At 45.3% G+C, this 21,151-nt stretch overlaps 1 protein-coding gene across 1 annotated transcript; it reads left to right on the top strand.

Annotated features, from left to right (window-relative positions):
- Nucleotides 1-57: 57 nt before the first annotated feature.
- abcg1 (ATP-binding cassette, sub-family G (WHITE), member 1) lies at nucleotides 58-18,171 on the top strand. Its single transcript, XM_041940431.1, has 15 exons — nucleotides 58-450; nucleotides 2,742-2,988; nucleotides 8,871-8,988; nucleotides 10,487-10,619; nucleotides 11,430-11,480; nucleotides 11,563-11,708; nucleotides 12,248-12,371; nucleotides 12,629-12,743; nucleotides 13,329-13,474; nucleotides 15,299-15,400; nucleotides 15,506-15,674; nucleotides 16,435-16,535; nucleotides 17,044-17,202; nucleotides 17,289-17,407; nucleotides 17,499-18,171. Exons 1-15 carry the CDS (start codon nucleotides 244-246, stop codon nucleotides 17,725-17,727), a joined length of 2,166 nt encoding a protein of 721 aa, XP_041796365.1. The 5' UTR covers nucleotides 58-243; the 3' UTR covers nucleotides 17,728-18,171.
- The last annotated feature ends 2,980 nt before the right edge of the window (nucleotides 18,172-21,151 follow it).

The following is a 21,151-nucleotide window of genomic DNA, read 5'->3' as shown; positions in this document are numbered from 1 at the left end:
GAGTAGTTCTTCCACCATCTTTTGGTGCTGATCTAGGATTCATAAACTTGTTCACATTCAGTGAAAACATGTCAGATTTGTTTTGTAGTTTGACATAAATATAGAAGAATTTCAGGTGACATCATTTCTAATTTTAACACGATTTAATTTATTCATTAATTCATTGAGACAAAAACAAGATTCCTTGTTTGTTTAACTGCACATTCAGTGATTAACCAACAACGATCAAAGCAGCTTTACAGGATGAAACTTCCACCAATCAAACGACGGGGGCGGTGTCAGCAGGTGAAGAGGCGGGGCCAGTGGCCCTCACATGGGGCTGCAGAGAGTCAGCGAGCAGATGTGTGTGAGGGAAGCAGAGCGTCAGAGTGTCTCTGTCTGTGGGACATGGCCTGTCTGATGGCCGCCTGGTCCGTCCACAACCCCACTGTCACCAACTCCATCATCATGGTGAGTAGACCCCTGCTGGAGACAGACTGGAGACAGACGAGACAAAGACGAGACAGACTGGAGAAAGACTGGAGACAGACTGGACAAAGATGAGACAGACTGGACACATTCAGGATACATACTGGATACATAATAGGGACAGACTGGAGACAGACTGGAGGCAGAGTTGGAGACATGCTGAAGACAGGCTAGAGACAGACAGGACACAGACAGGACACACACTAGAGACAGACAGGACATACAGTGGAGGTAAACAGGCGAACATAAGCTCGGTGGGCTCAGATGGGTGGAGTAATCACAGTAAACAGTGAGTTGATCGTATGGGTGGAGTAATCAGAGTAAACAGGGTGGAGTAATCAGAGTAAACAGGGTGGTGTGAGTTGATCGTATGGGTGGAGTAATCAGAGTAAACAGGGTGGTGTGAGTTGATCGTATGGGTGGAGTAATCAGAGTAAACGGTGGTGTGAGTTGATTTTATGGGTGGAGTAATCAGAGTAAACAGGGTGGAGTAATCAGAGTAAACAGGGTGGTGTAATCAGAGTAAACAGGGTGGTGTGAGTTGATCGTATGATTGGAGTAATCAGAGTAAACAGGGTGGTGTGAGTTGATTTTATGGGTGGAGTAATCAGTAAACAGGGTGGTGTGAGTTGATCGTATGGGTGGAGTAATCAGAGTAAACAGGGTGGTGTGAGTTGAACGTATGGGTGGAGTAATCAGAGTAAACAGGGTGGAGTAATCAGAGTAAACAGGGTGGTGTGAGTTGATTGTATGGGTGGAGTAATCAGAGTAAACAGGGTGGTGTAATCAGAGTAAACAGGGTGGTGTGCCTCCAGCTGCTCTTTGGACCAGACTTCATCTCATGATGCGGACCTTCACTCAGGCTCGTTATTACCCAGGGTGCACCTCTCTACCTGATCCAGGTAGATGACATCATGACTGGACTCTGAAGTCTCACACAGGGGACAGGCAGTGGACAGGCAGTGGACAGGCAGTGAGACAGTTTCTGTCATACATCCCCGTTTTTCTCTGTTGGTGATGTCACTGTGATGTATAACATGATGAAGGTGATCAGGTGACCTGTGAAGTAACGCTGTGGTTGGTTAATGCTTCTGTTGCTGATGATGATGATGACGACGATGATGATTATAATAATAATGATGATGATGATGACGTTGCTGCTGCTGCTGCTGCTGCTGATGATGATGATGATGATGATGATGATGCTGGTGGCGGTGGCGGTGGCGGCGGCGGCGGCGGCTCTCGGCCTACACTCTGTTTATTCTCTCCGGTCAGGATAAATCCCGGCTGACTAAGCTCTTCTCTGTCCGACAGTTACCTCCTGCAGCCTCTGTGGGGGCAGATTAGTGTCCCTATGGGAGCAGGACGCTCACACGCCGTCCTACATACCAGCTGTGGAAGTCCGCTCCAACTTTATTTATACAGCGGCTCAGACACGGGACAACAAATGTGCTTTACTCAAAGTCACAATGCAGTGAGATCCAGAAGATCCACAGATTACTGCCCTCAAAACGCTGGTTTAAGGACTGTGTGGGATCCAGTCGTCAGGGGATACAGATATGAATCATCATCATCATCATCATTTATTTTGTGTTTCTGTACGATGTGAGAGTGGGCAACACGTTCCCACTCCCCGCCCCGCGCTGGATTCCTCCTGCAGGGCTCCGTGTCAAGTTAGCAATAATAATATACGACGGCTGAGACTTTCAAAATAAAGCTTGCTGAGAACTAGTTCGAGTTGCGAAACGGTCGCTCTTTGGTTCGGTGCAGGAAAAGATCACGGGTTAGTTCAGATAACAAAGTCAGTTAGGTACGTTACCCACGCACATTAGGTTCGGTACCTTACGAAACAAATTTCAGACAAACCCCCGGTCTCCTGGTCCATCCATCCCCCCCTTCCTGCAGATTCAGGCTTGTCAGGCTCTGGGTACCACACAGAAATCCTTCAGACCAGCCTGCATGTTGAAAATGTGGCTGAAGAGTACCTGATCCTGACCGAGTGTCCGTATGTGACAAGTCGGGAGGACGGGTTGGCATGGGAACGTGTTCTAAATATTAACGGTCCAAGAACCGAACATCCACGAATAACACCGAAGAAAACAGCCCAGAATAGATCGTAGTCCTTAGAGGACGCAGGATACGAGCTTTCAAGGGACAGTTTGGTCCAACGTGGCTGTCTCGGTCCTATTTTCCATTTACACGGAGGCATGCATGGGGTGGACAAAATAATGTAAACACCACTTGACCACCTCGTTCTCTCATCTAACCCTCAGAACACCAACGGGCCCCCAGACCTGATGCTGGACCCCCGGACGGTGTGCGTTTGTATGGACGAGTTGGCCAACAAGCAGCTGGCGGGCGGCCAGCAGACGCCGCTGCTGCAGGGACACCTGAAGAAGGTGGACAACAACCTGACGGAGGCCCAGAGGTTCTCCTCGTTACCACGCAGGCCGGCGGTGAACATCGAGTTCAAAGACGTCTCGTACTCCGTCAGAGAGGGACCCTGGTGGAGGAAGAAAGGTACTGACACAGATTCTACTCTCAGATTTTAACCAGAGCTCCAAATAACGACCGTGTCCGTCCCTGATTCAGCGTCTGGTCCATAAAACCAGAGAAAACAGTCAAAGTGGGTGGTGTGAGAAGCTGAAACCAGAGAATGTTTTTACTCAAACATGGTTCAAACAATTAATCAATTATCTAATTTTAACAGCGTTAGAAAATCCATCATGAAACTTAACACTTCCTGCGGCTCCTTCAAAGTAAAAGTTCTTTTCACTGGAAGGTTTTCACTACAGGGGGCTGAGGCTGCATTAACGTGATGTCACTGTGATGTCATTTATACCTGATTGGTATCAAGAGATGTGAAAACAAGTCCTGATCACAGCGTGAGATCCTCACCAGCGGTGGAAAGTAGTGAAGTACATTTACTAAAGTACTGCACCTGAAGACTGATTTCAAATCAAACCCAGTTTGCAGGAGAAGTCTCAAATGATCAATATTTCACACAATACTGCATGAAGCTGAGAATACTTGTGTGCTTTTACTGCCTCTGTTAAACTCAGCGTAATGTGGATCTGATGTGGACGAGGCGATAACACTGTTTCAGGATCTTTGAGGGTAAACCGGTTTTCCTTTGGCTCAGGTTCGCCTGACCTCGGGTCGGGCAGATCCGGTCTGCAGCAGGTCCCGGTCGCCTGTCGCTCAGAATCCAAACACGAGGACTTCATGGAGCTGAATTAGAGTGAAACTGGTTTCATGTAGCAGAGGATTGTGGATTTAGCCGTTAGCAGCTGAGTGGTTTTGCTGAGTCGACATCTGAATGTTTGATGAACTGAAGTATTCTGGGTTCAGATCTTATGATGGATGCTCAGCATGTGATGCTGGACCAGATCTCCTGGAAACAGCCGAAAATCCATCCATCAATCATCACAGCAGCAACTCCATCACATCTGTGCACAGGAGCATAAACAGGAAGTACGAGTGCGATTTGAGTAAATGTATTTAGTTACCCTCCACTCCTGCTCTATTTTAGTCGTCAGGTTTTTCCTCGCGGAGCTTCAGTGAAACAGCAAGCAGCAGTTTATTATTATCTGATTGTGTGTGTGTGTGTGCTGGATTATCAGACTGTAATCTGTTAATCCCAGTCAGGGTCTCCTGCTGTAAATAGCTGCAGGTCAGATTAGAAACAGCTCTGTCGCTCAGCGCTGAAAATAAAAGACAGACGACAGAGAAACCACCTGACGATGCAGGAGTGAAGACATCAGACTCCTGTCAGTCTGAGCGAAGGGTTTACTGCTCCATGAACTGCACGCTAACACGCTAATATACCCATCCTGTAATCTATTACAGTTTGAATTAACTCGTATACAAATGTGATCTATGGTCACAGTCACACGTTATATCTTCACCACTGACGGCTGCTAATTAACATGCTAATTAAAAGTCTGATGATCGTCCCGTTAACGACGCTGTAAACACTCAGACCCTCCAGGTGTTACTTATAATGTTAGCGTAGCGTAGCTGGAACAGTTTCAGATCTGGACCAGTAGATTCATATTTTAGCTGCTGTTTAAAGAAAACCTCGTGTCATGGACAGAAACCTCGTATCATGTTTCAGCTTTTCGGGACAAAAGAAAGAAAGAAAGGCTGAAGAACACAAAGAGTTCAGTCAGCGAACAGGAATCCTGATCACCTGCAGAGTTCAGAGGTCGTTCGGTCCGTCACGTCGCTTTAAAGCTTTAAACATGCAAACGTAAACTCGTATCTCCGCTTCAACCCTCCAACGCTTCAGTCTCAAAACATCCAAACTTTATTCTTCAATTCTCTGATTTTTTCTTAACCGTGACCTCGTTACTCCATGTGTATATCCATCATTAATATGTCTACAAACATCCAGGTGAGTCCAGGTGAGTCCAGGCGACGTCTGACCATCGTGAAGTTTGAACTCAGTAATTAATAATTAATGAATTCAGTGAAATTAGAATGTGAAGATTTCTTCACCAGAATGAAGTACTCCATGTCTTCCTGTATCAGCTCCTGTCAGTACAGCACTTTGAAGTACATTAACTACATGTCTGTACTTGTACCTGCTGTACTGTAGTGTAGTGACTCAGTACTACACAGGTGTGGGATGTTCTATTCAGTGTGTAATGAGCAGCTGTCAGAGTCTTTAACAGCTCAGGTTTCCTTTGCAGCAGCAACTTAACGAGAGTTTCACTGAGAACAATTCACACCTGCTCAGGTGTGACGAACATTCCTCTTCCTCCTCCGGATGATGATGATGATGTTCAGGTGAACTGTGAAGTTTCAAACACTGAAAAACAAACATGATGTGACAAGAGGATAGGTAGTCGATCCTGATGCATCATGGGTATTCATGGAGCGTAGCCCTATTGGCTGACTGGCTGTTAATGAGGTTACTACAGTTCATCATCACTAATCAGACTCAGAGCTGCTCCTCATCCTCCAACCTTCAGCTCAGGAGATGTTCCTGATCACACTGTACCTGACAGTCAACACTGAGGGAACCGCTGCCCCACTGTTGAGTTTGGGGAGCAGACTCCAGTACTGCAGTACAGTCTGTGTTACTGCAGTACAGTGAGTATTACTGCAGTACAGCCTGTGTTACTGCAGTACAGTCTGTGTTACTGCAGTACTGTGTGAGTTACTGCAGTACAGTCTGTGTTTCTGCAGTACAGCCTGTGTTACTGCAATACAGTCTGTGTTACTGCAGTACAGTGTGAGTTACTACAGTACAGCCTGTGTTACTGCAGTACAGTGTGAGTTACTGCAGTACAGCCTGTGTTACTGCAGTACAGTGTGAGTTACTGCAGTACAGCCTGTGTTACTGCAATACAGTGTGTTACTGCAGTATAGTCTGTGTTACTGCAGTACAGCCTGTGTTCCTGCAGTACAGTGTGTGTTACTGCAGTACAGCCTGTGTTCCTGCAGTACAGTGAGTATTACTGCAGTACAGTGTGTATTACTGCAGTACAGCCTGTGTTCCTGCAGTATTGTGAGTATTACTGCAGTACAGCCTGTGTTCCCACAGTACAGTGAGTATTACTGCAGTACAGCCTGTGTTCCTGCAGTACAGCCTGTGTTCCTGCAGTACAGTGTGTATTACTGCAGTACAGCCTGTGTTCCTGCAGTACAGTGAGTATTACTGCAGCACAGCCTGTATTACTGTAGTACAGTGAGTATTACTGCAGTACAGTGTGTATTACTGCAGTACAGCCTGTATAACTGCAGTACAGGCTGTATTACTGCAGTACAGTGAGTATTACTGCAGTATAGTGAATATTACTGCAGTACAGCCTGTATTACTGCAGTACAATGTGTATTACTGCAGTACGGCCTGTGTTCCTGCATTACAGTGAGTATTTCTGTAGTACAGCCTGTGTTCCTGCAGTACAGTGAATATTACTGCAGTACAGCCTGTATTACTGCAATACAATGTGTATTACTGCAGTACGGCCTGTGTTCCTGCAGTACAGTGAGTATTTCTGTAGTACAGCCTGTGTTCCTGCAGTACAGTCAGTATTACTGCAGTACGGCCTGTGTTCCTGCAGTACAGTGTGTATTACTGCAGTACAGTGAGTATTACTGCAGTACAGTGAGTATTACTGCAGTACAGCCCGTGTTCCTGCAGTACAGTGTGTATTACTGCAGTTCAGCCTGTGTTCCCACAGTACAGTGAGTATTACTGCAGTACAGTGAGCATTACTGCAGTACATTGTGTATTACTGAAGTACAGCCTGTGTTCCGGCAGTACGATGAGTATTACTGCAGTACAGTCTGTATTACTGCAGTACAGCCTGTGTTCCTGCAGTACAGTGAGTATTACTGCAGTACAGCCTGTATTACTGCAGTACAGTGAGTATTACTGCAGTACAGTGTGTATTACTGCAGTACAGCCTGTATTACTGCAGTACAGTGAGTATTACTACAGTACAGCCTGTGTTCCTGCAGTACAGTGAGTATTACTGCAGTACAGTGAGTATTACTGCAGTACAGCCTGTGTTCCTGCAGTACAGTATTACTGCAGTACAGTGAGTATTACTGCAGTACAGCCTGTATTACTGCAGTACAGGCTGTATTACTGCAGTACATGCTGTATTACTGCAGTGCAGTGAGTATTACTGCAGTACATTGTGTATTACTGGAGTACAGCCTGTGTTCCTGCAGTACAGTGAGTATTACTGCAGTACAGTGAATATTACTGCAGTACAGCCTGTATTACTGCAGTACAATGTGTATTACTGCAGTACGGCCTGTGTTCCTGCAGTACAGTGAGTATTTCTGTAGTACAGCCTGTGTTCCTGCAGTACAGTCAGTATTACTGCAGTATGGCCTGTGTTCCTGCAGTACAGTGAGTATTACTGCAGTACAGCCTGTATTACTGCAGTACAGTGATTATTACTGCAGTACAGCCCGTGTTCCTGCAGTACAGTGTGTATTACTGCAGTTCCGCCTGTGTTCCCGCAGTACAGTGAGTATTACTGCAGTACAGTGAGTATTACTGCAGTACATTGTGTATTACTGAAGTACAGCCTGTGTTCCGGCAGTACGATGAGTATTACTGCAGTACAATCTGTATTACTGCAGTACAGCCTGTGTTCCTGCAGTACAGTGAGTATTACTGCAGTACAGCCTGTATTACTGCAGTACAGTGAGTATTACTGCAATACAGTGTGTATTACTGCAGTACAGCCTGTATTACTGCAGTACAGTGAGTATTACTACAGTACAGCCTGTGTTCCTGCAGTACAGTGAGTATTACTGCAGTACAGTGAGTATTACTGCAGTACAGCCTGTGTTCCTGCAGTACAGTATTACTGCAGTACAGTGAGTATTACTGCAGTACAGTGAGTATTACTGCAGTACAGTGTGTATAACTGCAGTACAGTGTGTATTACTGCAGTACAGCCTGTATTACTGCAGTACAGCGAGTATTACTGCAGTACAGCCTGTATTACTGCAGTACAGTGAGTATTGCTGCAGTACAATGAGTATTACTGCATTACAGCCTGTATTACTGCAGTACAGTGAGTATTACTGCAGTACAGCCTGTGTTACTGCAGTACAGCCTGTATTACTGCAGTGCAGTGAGTATTACTGCAGTACAGCCTGTATTGCTGCAGTGCAGTGAGTATTACTGCAGTACAGCCTGTATTACTGCAGTACAGTGTGTATTACTGCAGTACAGCCTGTGTTACTGCAGTCGAGGTTACTGTCGGTCAGAGAAGATTAAATCAGATTCGATCAGGTTAAATCTGTTAATCTCATTAACAAGCGTTCAGCCTCCATCAGCAGATAAACTGCAGCGGTTACAACAGGGCATCTTCATCATCGTTCTCTCTGGTTTCCATGGTAACCCCTGTCTATAATAAATGTAGTTGAACGTTCGGCGGACAGTGAAGCAGCTCAGTGTTTCGTTGTTGAACGATTTTGGTTAATTTATTCAGTGATAGAAGCTGAAACATCAGTCACCCAGGACTCTTCTTTTCTTTTCTTTTCTTTTCTTTTCTTTTCTTTTCTTTTCTTTTCTTTTCTTCTCACCAGTGTTGGATGGGACAGTTGTAGAGGAGGAATGAGGAGGAAGACTTGTGTCGTCAGTGTCTGCAGCCTCACAGGAAACATTTATTTCATGAGGCTGAACTCTGATCAGAATGCAGGATCTGTGGTGGTTCCAGCAGAACTGTCAGGCGTTCTGCTCATTTCAGTTCGTTCAGTTTGTGTTTCACTGAGAGTTCGTGTGAATCTGAGCAGATTCACGTGAAACCAGACGGAGAGAAAAACGGCCAGCCTCACATGAAACCTGAACTGGCGGACTTGAGGACAAAGAGCGGCTCTCAGACCGGCTGGGAACCTGCAGACTGATTGTTTCTGTTCTGTCTCAGGTTACAAAACCCTCCTCAAAGGGATCTCTGGGAAATTCACCAGCAGGGACCTGGTCGCCATCATGGGGCCCTCAGGAGCCGGAAAGTCCACCCTCATGAATATCCTGGCCGGGTACAGGTGGGTACCAGGCTGCTGAAGCCGGACTCAGAGGAAACAAACCGTTTCTGTGAATTCCTCCTGAAACAGAACGACAACAAGCTACAAAGTGACACACGTACAGAAGTTAGCTGCAAGTTTAAAGAACTTCAGAACTTCAGAGTTTATGTCCATCAGTCCTGCAGGCCAACACTTTACTTCAGTAACAGTAGTAATACCACAGAGTACAAATACTGTGTTACACGTCAAAGTACTGTACTTAAACTTCAACTTAAATCGTTTAAGCTTTATCCGAATGAGTTGAATAAACTGCTGGTTGGTTTAATTTCTGCAACAAATACAGTAAAAAGTAGAATGAAAACAAAGACACGAGTACTAATACCTCAAATTTTCATTTACATACAGTACTTGAATAAATGTACTCAGTTACTTTCCAGCACTGGTAAAAATTACATTTATATACAAGTAATCTGCTACAGCAGCTGCCGCCGCCATGACGTCTTCATTAGACGCCATATTTCTCACAGCCAGATGTTTTCCATGTTGCTGAAACAGATTTTCTCATCATTATTAGATTTTAACGAGAAATCTTTCATGTTCTAACAACAAATCACGGAAACTTCCTGTTGGAACAGAAAATCAGTGTCACAGAGAAAAGTTTCTCTTCACTGTGTGACAGCTGTTATGTTACAACAAAGAGTCTGATGAATAAATACGGTGTTATTGTAAAAAACTTGTTGCAGAAGAAAAGTGACAAACAGAATCTGTAGAAACCAGATGAGGTGTGAGAGCGCCCTCTACAGGCAGAGGGCACAACTGCACCCACAGTACAATAACATCAACGTCAGTCAAAGAATTCTGAGATTCACCCACTGGTACACAGTCATTAAATACATTTACTCATGTACTGCACTTGAACAAGTTTGAGGTACTTGCTCCTTTAAATGCAACATGAAAAATTCTCATATAAACAAGATGCAGTGCAACACTAGAAAACTACCCAGTAGTATATAAAGTACCTTAAATTTGAAAAATGTACTAATAATCAAACAAATATGAGTCAAATGAAACAAAATCAATAAAAATGCAAAGAAACACAGTGAAGAGTTTAAAATACACCCTAAACAACATCGAACCTGAACCTGAACCTGAACCTGTGCAGTCCAGGATCAGTCCAGAATCAGTCCAGTCCAGTATCAGTCCAGAACCTGTCCAGGATCAGTATGGGTCCAGTCTAGGATCACTCCAGTATCAGTCCAGTCCAGTATGAATCCAGTCCAGGATCAGTATGAGTCCAGTCCGGGATCAGTATGGGTCCATTCCAGGATCAGTCCAGAATCAGTCCAGTCCAGTATCAGTCCAGGATCAGTATAGGTCCAGTCCAGTTCGAGTCCAGTCCAGGATCAGTATGGGTCCAGTCCAGGATCAATTCAGAATCAGTCCAGTCCAGTTTGAGTCCAGTCCAGCATCAGTCCAGGATCTGTCCAGGATCAGTATGTGCTTGTGTCTTTGTCCACAGAGAGACGGGGATGAAGGGGGAGATCCTGATCAACAGTCAGCCCAGAGACCTGCGCTCCTTCAGGAAGGTTTCCTGTTACATCATGCAGGACGACATGCTGCTGCCTCACCTCAGTGTGCACGAGGCCATGATGGTAATCCTGCTGAGTAACTAAGTACATTTACTCCAGTACTGCAGTGCAGTTTGAGGTACCTGTGTTTTACTTCACCGCAGTTTTCAGGCGCCTGCAGTTCGTTTGCAGATGAAGATTTTTAAAAGCTCCGATGAGCAGATGAAACAGAACACGTTGTTTTATCTTAAACCAACTGCGTGAAAATGAGCAAAATACATTTCAGAAACATGTTACTGCAGTAGTACACACTATCCAGTACTTCACTACATGATAATGTAAGACAGTAAATACAGAGTACAAATGTAGTAAAGCTGCCAGCAGTGGAAGAGCTACTGAGGTTCTCTACTGAAGTACGTCAAAGTAACAGTACCAATGTGAAAATACTCCATTACAAGTAAAAGTACATTATTTAGAATTTTGCTGGAGTCAAAGTTCATAAATATTAGTAGAAAATTTTACTTCAAGTATATAATGTATGTGTGTATTATAATCTAATAAATAACAAATAATCTCATTGGATTATTATTATTAATCAGACATTAATTATTAATAATTAATTCACTGTTGGAGTTTTACTAGTTTATGACAAATATTTTATCAAATGTAAATATATGAAGTAAAACATGCAGTATTTCCATCCGAGTTTCAGTGCAAACTAAGTATTAAGTAGGAATAATCAGTGAAGTATAAGTACCTCAAAATTGTACTTGACTAGTGGAGTAAATGTACTTAGTTTTCCAGCACTGATGCTACACAGTACTGCATATTGTTGTGTATGTCTTGGTGTCATCTGGACTCTGTGGTCCGGTCTGATGGATCTTGTTTCTGCAGGTTTCAGCCAACCTGAAGCTGCAGGAGAAGGTGGAGGCTCGGAGAGAGATGGTAAGTTTTGACCCCCGACTACTTCCTGGTCAAAGATTCGTCTCAGAGGTTAGAATCTGCTTCCTGGTCTCTGTGCATTCAGGTCCAGGAGATCCTGATGGCGCTGGGTTTACTGGACTGTGCAAAAACCAGGACGTCTCACCTGTCGGGGGGTCAGAGGAAGAGACTGGCCATCGCTCTGGAGCTCGTCAATAATCCCCCGGTCATGTTCTTCGATGAACCCACCAGGTCTGGAACCTGATTCTGGTTCAAACTAAAAACATTTCAGTCGAGTTTTCATCTGGTCTCTTTGATGTTTTGTTGTTGTCGTGTCTAATATGACTGAACTGAACTGAATGTGTCGCAGGTCACGCTTATCCTTTAGTACATGTATGTATATCCATACGTGTACATGTATACATGTACGTGTTGCACAGCTCGTATCATCTTCTGTCACGTGAACGTTTGGGCTCCAGTAATTAGTCTGTACCTGTCCTCACACACGACAGGTGTGTCCTGATCTGCTCCATCTGTTCTTTGACCAGCTTGTGGTTCAAGTTCAAAGATTCTTCATTTAGGTTGATGATGATGATGATGACGATGGCGGTGTTAGTCGTACTAGCCTCGGGTCGTTCCGTTAACCGTCCTCAGGAGCAGGGCGGCGTCCCGTCCTCACAGCCATGTTTCAAACAGATCTGTCCTGATGGACAGCAGATGTCCTCTGCAGTGCTTCATTAAGCCTGAAGGACAGAAACCGATGAAGCTTCCTGTGTGTCTCCGTGTCTCAGTGGTTTGGACAGCTCGTCTTGTTTCCAGGTGGTCTCTCTGCTGAAAGCTCTGGCTCAGGGAGGACGAACCATCATCTGCACCATCCACCAGCCCAGCGCCAAGCTGTTCGAACTGTTCGACAAGGTGATCGCATGTCGTAATGCAGCAGGAATACCGCAGTAACGCAGTATTAATACAGCAGGAATACAGCAGTAATACAGCAGTAACGCAGTATTAATACAGCAGGAATACAGCAGTAACGCAGTATTAATACAGCAGGAATACAGCAGGAATACAGCAGTAACGCAGCAGTAACGCAGCAGTAACAGTGTCCAGGCTATAGACCAGGACCCATGACATCGGTGGATCATCTTGAATGTGTGGATTTCTGTGTGTTGCAGCTCTACGTTCTGAGTCAGGGTCAGTGTATCTACAGAGGCAAAGTTTCCAGTCTGGTTCCCTATCTGAGAGACCTCGGACTCAACTGCCCCACCTACCACAACCCTGCCGACTTTGGTAAGAAACAGCTCTCAGCTTCACATCTGGACGTACCTGCAAGATTTATGACATCACTAGTCTGGAGCCAATCGGGGTCCAGCACTGATGGTATTCAATCCAATAATATCATATGTAATATTATTACACTCTCGACAAGTACTTAAACTTTTGATACTTTAAAGGCATCTTGCTGGTACTATGTCGGTGCTTTCTTTTACTACTACGAATATTTCTACCATTTTACTTCTAAGTACACCTCTGCTGTACTTCACGAGGAGTAAATGTTAACTGAAGGAACTTCTAGTAACTAAAGTTGTCAGACAAATGTGGTGGAGTGAAAAGTACTCTGTACCTCTGGGGTGTAGTGGAGTAGAAACAGAAGGTCAATGCTGATGTGAAGCATGTAGGTAAGCACAGTGAGTAAATGTACTCAGTTACAGTAACTACCTCTCTGACAGATGGTAAAAATGATGTTTGAAGCTCCTCTCGTGTCCAGCAGCAGCATCTGGTGGACGTTAGAAGAACTGCAGCTGAACAGAACCCTGAGCGCTTCCTGTCACGTGACTGTGATGTCACAGTTTGGCATCTCTGTTGTGTCCTCAGTGATGGAGGTGGCGTCTGGAGAATACGGTGATCAGATGGTCCGACTGGTCAAAGCCGTCCAGGACAGGAGGTGTGAGAAGGATTATCAGACTGAGATGAACGGAGACACAAACCTCCACCCGTTCCTGTGGCAGCGCACGGAGGAGGTGAAAAACGGCACAAGTCACTCCAACACGTCACGCCAACACGTCACGCCATAACGTCACGTCAACACGTCACGCCATAACGTCACGCCATAACGTCACGCCATAACGTCACGTCAACACGTCACGCCATAACGTCACGCCATAACGTCACGCCATAACGTCACCTCAACACGTCACGCCAACACGTCACGCCAACACGTCACGTCACCTCAACATGTCACACCTACACGTCACGTCAACACGTCACGCCAACACGTCACGTCAACACGTCACGCCAACACGTCACGCCAAAACATCACGCCATCATGTCACCTCAACATGTCACGCCATAACGTCACGTCAACACGTCACGTCAACACGTCACGCCATAACGTCACGCCATAACGTCACGTCAACACGTCACGCCAACACGTCACGCCAACACGTCACATCAAAACGTCACGCTAACACGTCACTCCATAACGTCACGCCAACACGTCACGCCAGCACGTCACGCCAACACGTCACGCCAAAACGTCACGCCAACACGTCACGCCAACACGTCACTCCAACACGTCACGCCAACACGTCACGCCAACACATCACGTCACCTCAACATGTCACGCCATAACGTCACGCCATAACGTCACGTCAACACGTCACGCCATAACGTCACGCCATAACGTCACCTCAACACGTCACGCCAACACGTCACGCCAACACGTCACGTCACCTCAACATGTCACACCTACACGTCACGTCAACACGTCACGCCAACACGTCACGTCAACACGTCACGCCAACACGTCACGCCAAAACATCACGCCATCATGTCACCTCAACATGTCACGCCATAACGTCACGTCAACACGTCACGTCAACACGTCACGCCATAACGTCACGCCATAACGTCACGTCAACACGTCACGCCAACACGTCACGCCAACACGTCACGTCAAAACGTCACGCTAACACGTCACTCCATAACGTCACGCCAACACGTCACGCCAGCACGTCACGCCAACACGTCACGCCAAAACGTCACGCCAACACGTCACGCCAAAACGTCACGCCAACACGTCACGCCAACACGTCACGCCAGCACGTCACGTCAACACGTCAGGCCAACACGTCACGTCAACACGTCATGTCAAAACAAGTTAGCCCTCCAGGGCTTCCTGTCAGAGTACAGGAAGTCTGTCCACTGCTGGGGACGTCCACCTGACGTCTGTCCAAAGACACAAAAACTCATTCAGGAGCTGGACGTCATCAAACGTTCAGGGAGTTTCATGTTCTTCTTCTCAAATACTTGAAATTTAGCACAAAGAGAAATTTTGAAAATAAAAGAATTACTGAAAATATTAGAATATTACTGCTGAACATCTGTGTGAAATATCTGACCTCAAACACATCGTGAACTCCAAACAAACACCTGAGTCAGGATTAATTCACTGATCATTCTCTCGATTGATCACTTTGTCCATAAAAACGTTTGTCACAGTTTCTCAAAGCGTTAACGCTAACTGTCCGTTAACGTCTCGTCGTGTTCAACGTTTGACATTTCTGCTACAAACAGCTCAACTCAGACAATTCAATTATCAGAACAGCTGCAGAGTCATTTCCTGTTCATCAATCAATCAAAGCATGTGAAAGACGGAACAATATGAATAAAATAAAAAATATGTGTCACCATACAGTAAAGACTGTTCCTAAAAGTTTGTGATTGATGGTTTTGGTTTAATCAGTATTGAATGTAGTTCAGATTCTTGATCCTTGCTCAGATTATTGATGATCGATTGACAGCTCAGAGCAGCGATGTAGCTCACGCGTGTCTTTGTTTCTCAGGAGAGTTCGTCGTCTGAAGGTTGTCACAGCTTCTCTGCCAGCTGCATGACTCAGTTCTCCATCCTGTTCAGGAGGACTTTCCTCAGCATCCTCAGAGACGCGGTGAGAGACGACAGCGACGCCTGCTGGACGCCGCCGGCTACTGCGGCTGACATACAGTCACATGTGAAAACACACCAGAGTAACGGGTTCTCATTGGTCGAGCAGGTGCTGACTCACCTGAGGATCTCTTCTCACATCGGGATCGGTGTTCTGATTGGCCTGCTGTACCTGGGCATCGGGAATGAGGCCAAGAAGGTTCTTAGTAACTCGGGGTTCCTCTTCTTCTCCATGTTGTTCCTCATGTTTGCTGCTCTGATGCCCACAGTGCTCACATGTGAGTCCACATCAGTCCATTAATCGATTAGTGTATTGACAGAAAATGAATGATGATCTATTGATTATTGATGTTTGATCTGCTGCTTTTCCTCTGAATGATCTGAATGATCTGAATGTGTTTGTAATAATGTGGAGCTTTGGACTAAACAAACACTGTGAAGGCGTCACTTTGGCCTCATCGTCACCACATTTCTCACTATTTTCACAATGTTTCCAAACCGATCGATCGATCGATTAATGGAGGAAATAATCAGCTGATTGATCCAGAATGAAAAGAATCATTAGTTCAAATGAAGCTCAACCAGCTCCAACAGTAAAATCCTGCTTTGACATGAACGACTGAGTCACAGTAATCTGATGAGATCAGAGAGGACAGGAGAACAGTAGAGTACTTTCACTGTAATACTTCAAGTACATTTACTGATTCTAACATTTTTAACACAGAAAACTACTACTAAAACTATTGCTAACAGAATATTTGTACAGTGTGGTATTAGTACTTTTACTGAAGTTAAAGATCTTCATGCTTGTTGGGTATTGACCTAAATGTAATATACAGTCAGTCTTCCATGTTTCACAGTCACATGATTAATTAATTTACACATTATTAATATTTCATTGATTCAGGTCTGAACACTTGGATTCACCAGGATCTAAAAAACAACAGAAACAGGAAACGATAAAATGTTTTTAATTACTTTGTTTTTTCAGATTGTGGAGTTTTTGTGGATCTGATGGTGTGTCTGTGTGTCCTTCAGTTCCTCTGGAGATGGGAGTTTTCCTGAGGGAACACTTGAACTACTGGTACAGTCTGAAGGCTTATTACCTGGCCAAAACCATGGCTGACGTCCCCTTCCAGGTAACGTCCTATGTTCACACTGTAGTATCAGTACCTCAGTAGTAGTAGATTGTGATCTTCATGCGGTAAGAGTACAGCAGTATTCTTAGGCTTCATGCAGTAAACATACAGCCGTACAGTTGGCTTCGTGCAGTAAAAGTACAGCAGTACTGCCTGTGCAGGTGAAGCTACTTTCACTGACGTCATATACAGTTAGCTAGTTTAGTCCAGTGGGGCCCACCCTGGGGGTCGGGCCCCAAAGATCCTCAGTGAGTCACTGTACTGTAATAAATGGAAACAGATTCATTTAATATCAGTTTCATGAAGCAGTTTTGGAACTTTAAGTTTTGCACCTGAAGCACTGAATATTGTCCTGTACTTCACTGAATACTGTCCTGTACTTCACTGAATACTGTCCTGTACTTCACTGAATACTATCCTGTACTACACTGAATACTGTCCTGTACTTCACTGAATACTCTCCTGTACTTCACTGAAAACTCTCCTGTACTGTCTGTCCTCTGTACAGGTTGTATTCCCGGTGGTGTATTGCAGTATTGTGTACTGGATGACGGCTCAGCCTCCAGACGCCGGCCGGTTCTTCCTCTTCCTGTCTTTGGGGGTGTTGACCTCTCTGGTGGCTCAGAGTCTGGGTCTACTGATCGGAGCTGCCTCCACCTCGTTGCAGGTCAGTCCCGCTGAACTCACCTGCGTGAGCTCACAGACAGGTGTGTTGACCTGCTGATGCCACTCGGGTTTGTTTGTTTCCTGCAGGTGGCGACGTTCGTCGGTCCGGTCACCGCGATCCCCGTTCTGTTGTTCTCCGGGTTCTTCGTGAGTTTTGACACCATCCCCTGGTACCTGCAGTGGATGTCCTACATCTCCTACGTCAGGTGGGGGCGCTGTTTGGTTTGTTCATTCAATTCATTTGTCTAAAGGTGTTAAATCAATCCATGTCAGCTGACCTCCTGTGTTGTGGTTCAGGTACGGTTTTGAAGGCGTCATCCTGTCCATCTACGGTCTGGACCGAGAGGATCTTCACTGTGATGAAGACGACACCTGTCACTTCCAGAAGTCTGAGGCCATCCTGAAGGAGCTGGACATGCTAGATGCCAAACTCTACCTGGACTTCATCGTCCTCGCCATCTTCTTCTTCTCGCTGAGGCTCATCGCTTACTTTGTCCTCCGCTACAAGATCAGTGCTGAGAGGTAGAGCGGGACCAGGAGCCTGAGGAGGAGAGAAGATCCACTTTAGGACACAACCTTTAGGCCAAAGTTAGCGTGTAGCTGTGGAGTTTCTCTCCATGTGAACACAGAATCTACTTTGGCTCACTGTCAAAAAAATAAGAGAAAAGAGACGACGTGAGATTTGATTTGGACAAAGAGAGCAAAGGTTAAAGGTCTCTCATCGTCATTAGAGGACGAGGACCAGGACAGGAGCTGGTCTCCTGATGCCTGAAGGTTTAACTGTGCCGCAGCCTGACGGACCACAACAAAGTGACCTGCAGGACTGGAGCACACCTGATTTTTTATGTGTGGTTACCAGAATAAAAGCCTCTACAGTCGCGGTGAGAAGGTGGGACTCATGATTCAGAATGTTTTCAAAGAGTCTCAGGATGGAGACGACATTAATGTAGTTTATCTCTGAGGCGCTCAAACACTGTATCTCACACTGTTTATGAGTAAAGATGAATTATTTCCTGAATAAACTTTATTTACTCACACATCCCTGACTGATTTCTTGAACAACACGGAGGAGAAATCACCTGAGCTGGTTTGTAACCAACCTGAGAGTCTGAAGAGAGAGAAAAAAAATGAGAAACTGAGTGAAAATGAAGTGAAATGAGAGTTACTATTACTATTGGCTCTGCTGCCTGCCAGACGTTAAAAAGTGATACGAATAGGTAGGTTATTTTAAATGGCATACAACCAAAGAGTAACACTCTGTGGAATTTAATGGTTACAAAATGTAAAAATTTCTAGCAATGAGAGAAACATTTGTAAGAACCACTAGTCACACCAAATATTTGTAACTGAGGGAAATAGAAATGAAGGTCTGTCTCTTATATAAGCCTGTTTCAAATAAAGGCCTGGTGCCCTCTATCTCTGAGAAAACAAAGGGCACTATCTGAGAATTCATGGTATTCATATAATTTGTCTTGGATATGTCAGTGTCAGTTCTATGTTGAATAAGTTGCATTTAAGTGTGACAGGAGAAAGTGTTAATGCAAGTTTTGTTTCAGTGGTTGATGTTGATGCTGTTTTCCCTCAAAGTGACAGAAATGTCAATATTCACCAACTCTGACAGCTTGCTCGTTTTTTTACCATGTCAGTATGTGTGCTTGTGTGTGTCATCAAATATAGAGACACCTGTTGCAGTGAGAACAACCACAGAAGCAGTTTTCACTGCTTTGACAGGCGTTTGTGTGTCTGACAGCCTGTCTGTGGACAGATCACTACTGTACAGCAGTATAATTTGGGGCAAAATGAACACTGAGTTGTAAGACGGGTGGAGTCTGAGCGAGGGTGCCAGAAGTAGAGAAGGATGGAAGAGGCCATTGAGCACCAGAATTACACTCCTGGTCCACATTTGTTTTGAGCCACGGATCACTGTGGGGTACAGTGATCCTTCAATCATTCCTGTCTAAGACATCAGGTAACATTCTCGGCCAGGGGTCACCAACCTTTTTTGAAACTAAGAGAGTGACTAAGGTCACTGAGTAGGTCACTGAGTAATGCAAAGGGCTACCACTTTGATAATACACTTCTGAAATAACAAAGTTACACAGTGTACCTTTAATTTTATATTATTAATCATATTCTATCTATTCCTTTTTTCTGCTGTTTTTGTGGGTAGAAAACGCGTTCGTCTCCTCGTCTTCGCAGCGCTCACGAGCTCATCTCAGCAAAGCTGGTTTGTCATGCGCACTAGACTGACCTCCGACCCAGACTACGTCAGAGTTCGTATATTAAACTTTTTTTATGATATACATTTTCTTTTACGTTTTTATGTCTTCGTTTTTAAATTTACATCACTGTAAATGTAATTCAAAAAGAATAGCAACACAATTAAATAACATTTTAGACAGAGCTAATTCGTGATTAGTGCTATTTTTAGAACTGGCTTACGGGCGACTGATGTGGATGCTGCGGGCGACCTGGTGACCGCGGGCACCGGGTTGGTGACCCCTGCTCTAGGCCATCTTGCGAAGTAACCACCAGCTGCAAAGCCAAATCAGTGTGTATGATGCAATGGGCGACATGGCTGAAATCGGAATGTCTCACCCAAGGGTAAAATGTATTGACGATTTCAATATCTTTTGAAACTGGAAGGCCTGATGGGATACATCCAAACGTCACTGGTTGCAGACTGCTTATCATCAACCTATGGCACTCTTGGGATGCTACTTGTGATGTTGCACCAAAACAAGCATGTTCAGACGAGCACCACAAACAGCACTCACAGGCAAACTCCCCACCCTCAGCCAACCCACTGCTTCACATCACCCCAGGCATTCAGAGGATGTCTCTGTCCCAGTCAGGGATCCAACGCCCCTTGTCCCCCCCCTTCACCACATTCTCTAAGGACCAAACCTCTACAACAATCACCAGTCAAGGAGTTAAAGATGCCACACTGAAGCTCAGTCAGGCTGGTGAACTATGAAACAACGGTAACCACAGACATCATCACTCAGGTGAGACAGACCCCGTGCTGCTTCCTCATCCAGGTGATCTTTAACAGCTAATGGCAATACACTGTAGCCATCACAGACCATTTACATGTTTTCAGTTGAGAAATGGCTAAACAGCAACACTGATAGACGCTTGTCCTCCAAATGTCAGTCAGTCAGACCAAACAGGAAAGGAGGAGGGACTGTAATGTCTTGTAATGACACTGACCAGGGAGACTTTACATAATTTGAATATATTACATTATCTAAATTCTTGTCCACTTTGATATGAATGACCATGGTATCTTTAGCATTTTGAAAGCTGGCTGGTCTTGTCCACTGTTCAGTCATGGCGCTGCACTAGCGGCAGCTTGTTGCAGGAGCTTTGACCACGACTCTTTGTGTTATCTAATGTTATTCACATGTTTTTTCTGTAGGTAGGTCCATCATGCATACCTAAGGATCCACAACTGGCGAGACGACTGCTTTGCCGGAACATCCCTGAAACAAGCAGCTCTGTCCTCACACTGCTTCACCCCCCTCCAATTCACATCACAGACCAACAGGAGCCATCCCCCAGTCTCCCACCTGGCCTCTCCATAACAGCAGATCAGGTGAGGAAGGAGCTCAGGAGGATGAAGGCAAGGAAGGCTCCCGGCCCTGATGGCATCAGCTTCAGACTGCTCCAGACTGCTCAACCACCTTCGTCACCTGGCGAGCAGCGAGCTGCACCAATTACAGGTCGCATTTCGACCAGGCATTGATGTGGAAGACACTCTCATCTACCTGCTCCATCGCTCTCTTTCCCACCTGGAGAGCACTGGTAACACAGTGAGGATCGTGTTTTTTGACTTCTTCAGTGCTTTCAACACAACCCGGCCATCACTGCTGAGGGGGAAGCTGGAAGGAGCCAAAGTAGACTGTCACCTGGCTGCATGGACCATCGACTACCTCATTAGTGTGCAC

Source organism: Chelmon rostratus, chromosome 7 (genome assembly GCF_017976325.1).
Source record: "Chelmon rostratus isolate fCheRos1 chromosome 7, fCheRos1.pri, whole genome shotgun sequence".
NCBI classification, from domain to species: Eukaryota; Metazoa; Chordata; class Actinopteri; order Chaetodontiformes; family Chaetodontidae; genus Chelmon; species Chelmon rostratus.
The sequence above is the reverse complement of the archived record's forward strand: the minus strand, read 5'-3'. Positions and strand labels throughout refer to the sequence as shown.

Coding starts and splice junctions, on each gene's coding strand:
- abcg1 (XM_041940431.1), top strand. CDS start 244: ATGAAACTTCCACCAATCAAACGACGGGGGCGGTGTCAGCAGGTGAAG. Junction 15,401..15,505: donor TCAGCATCCTCAGAGACGCG/GTGAGAGACGAC, acceptor TTGGTCGAGCAG/GTGCTGACTCACCTGAGGAT. Junction 16,536..17,043: donor TGGCTGACGTCCCCTTCCAG/GTAACGTCCTAT, acceptor TCCTCTGTACAG/GTTGTATTCCCGGTGGTGTA.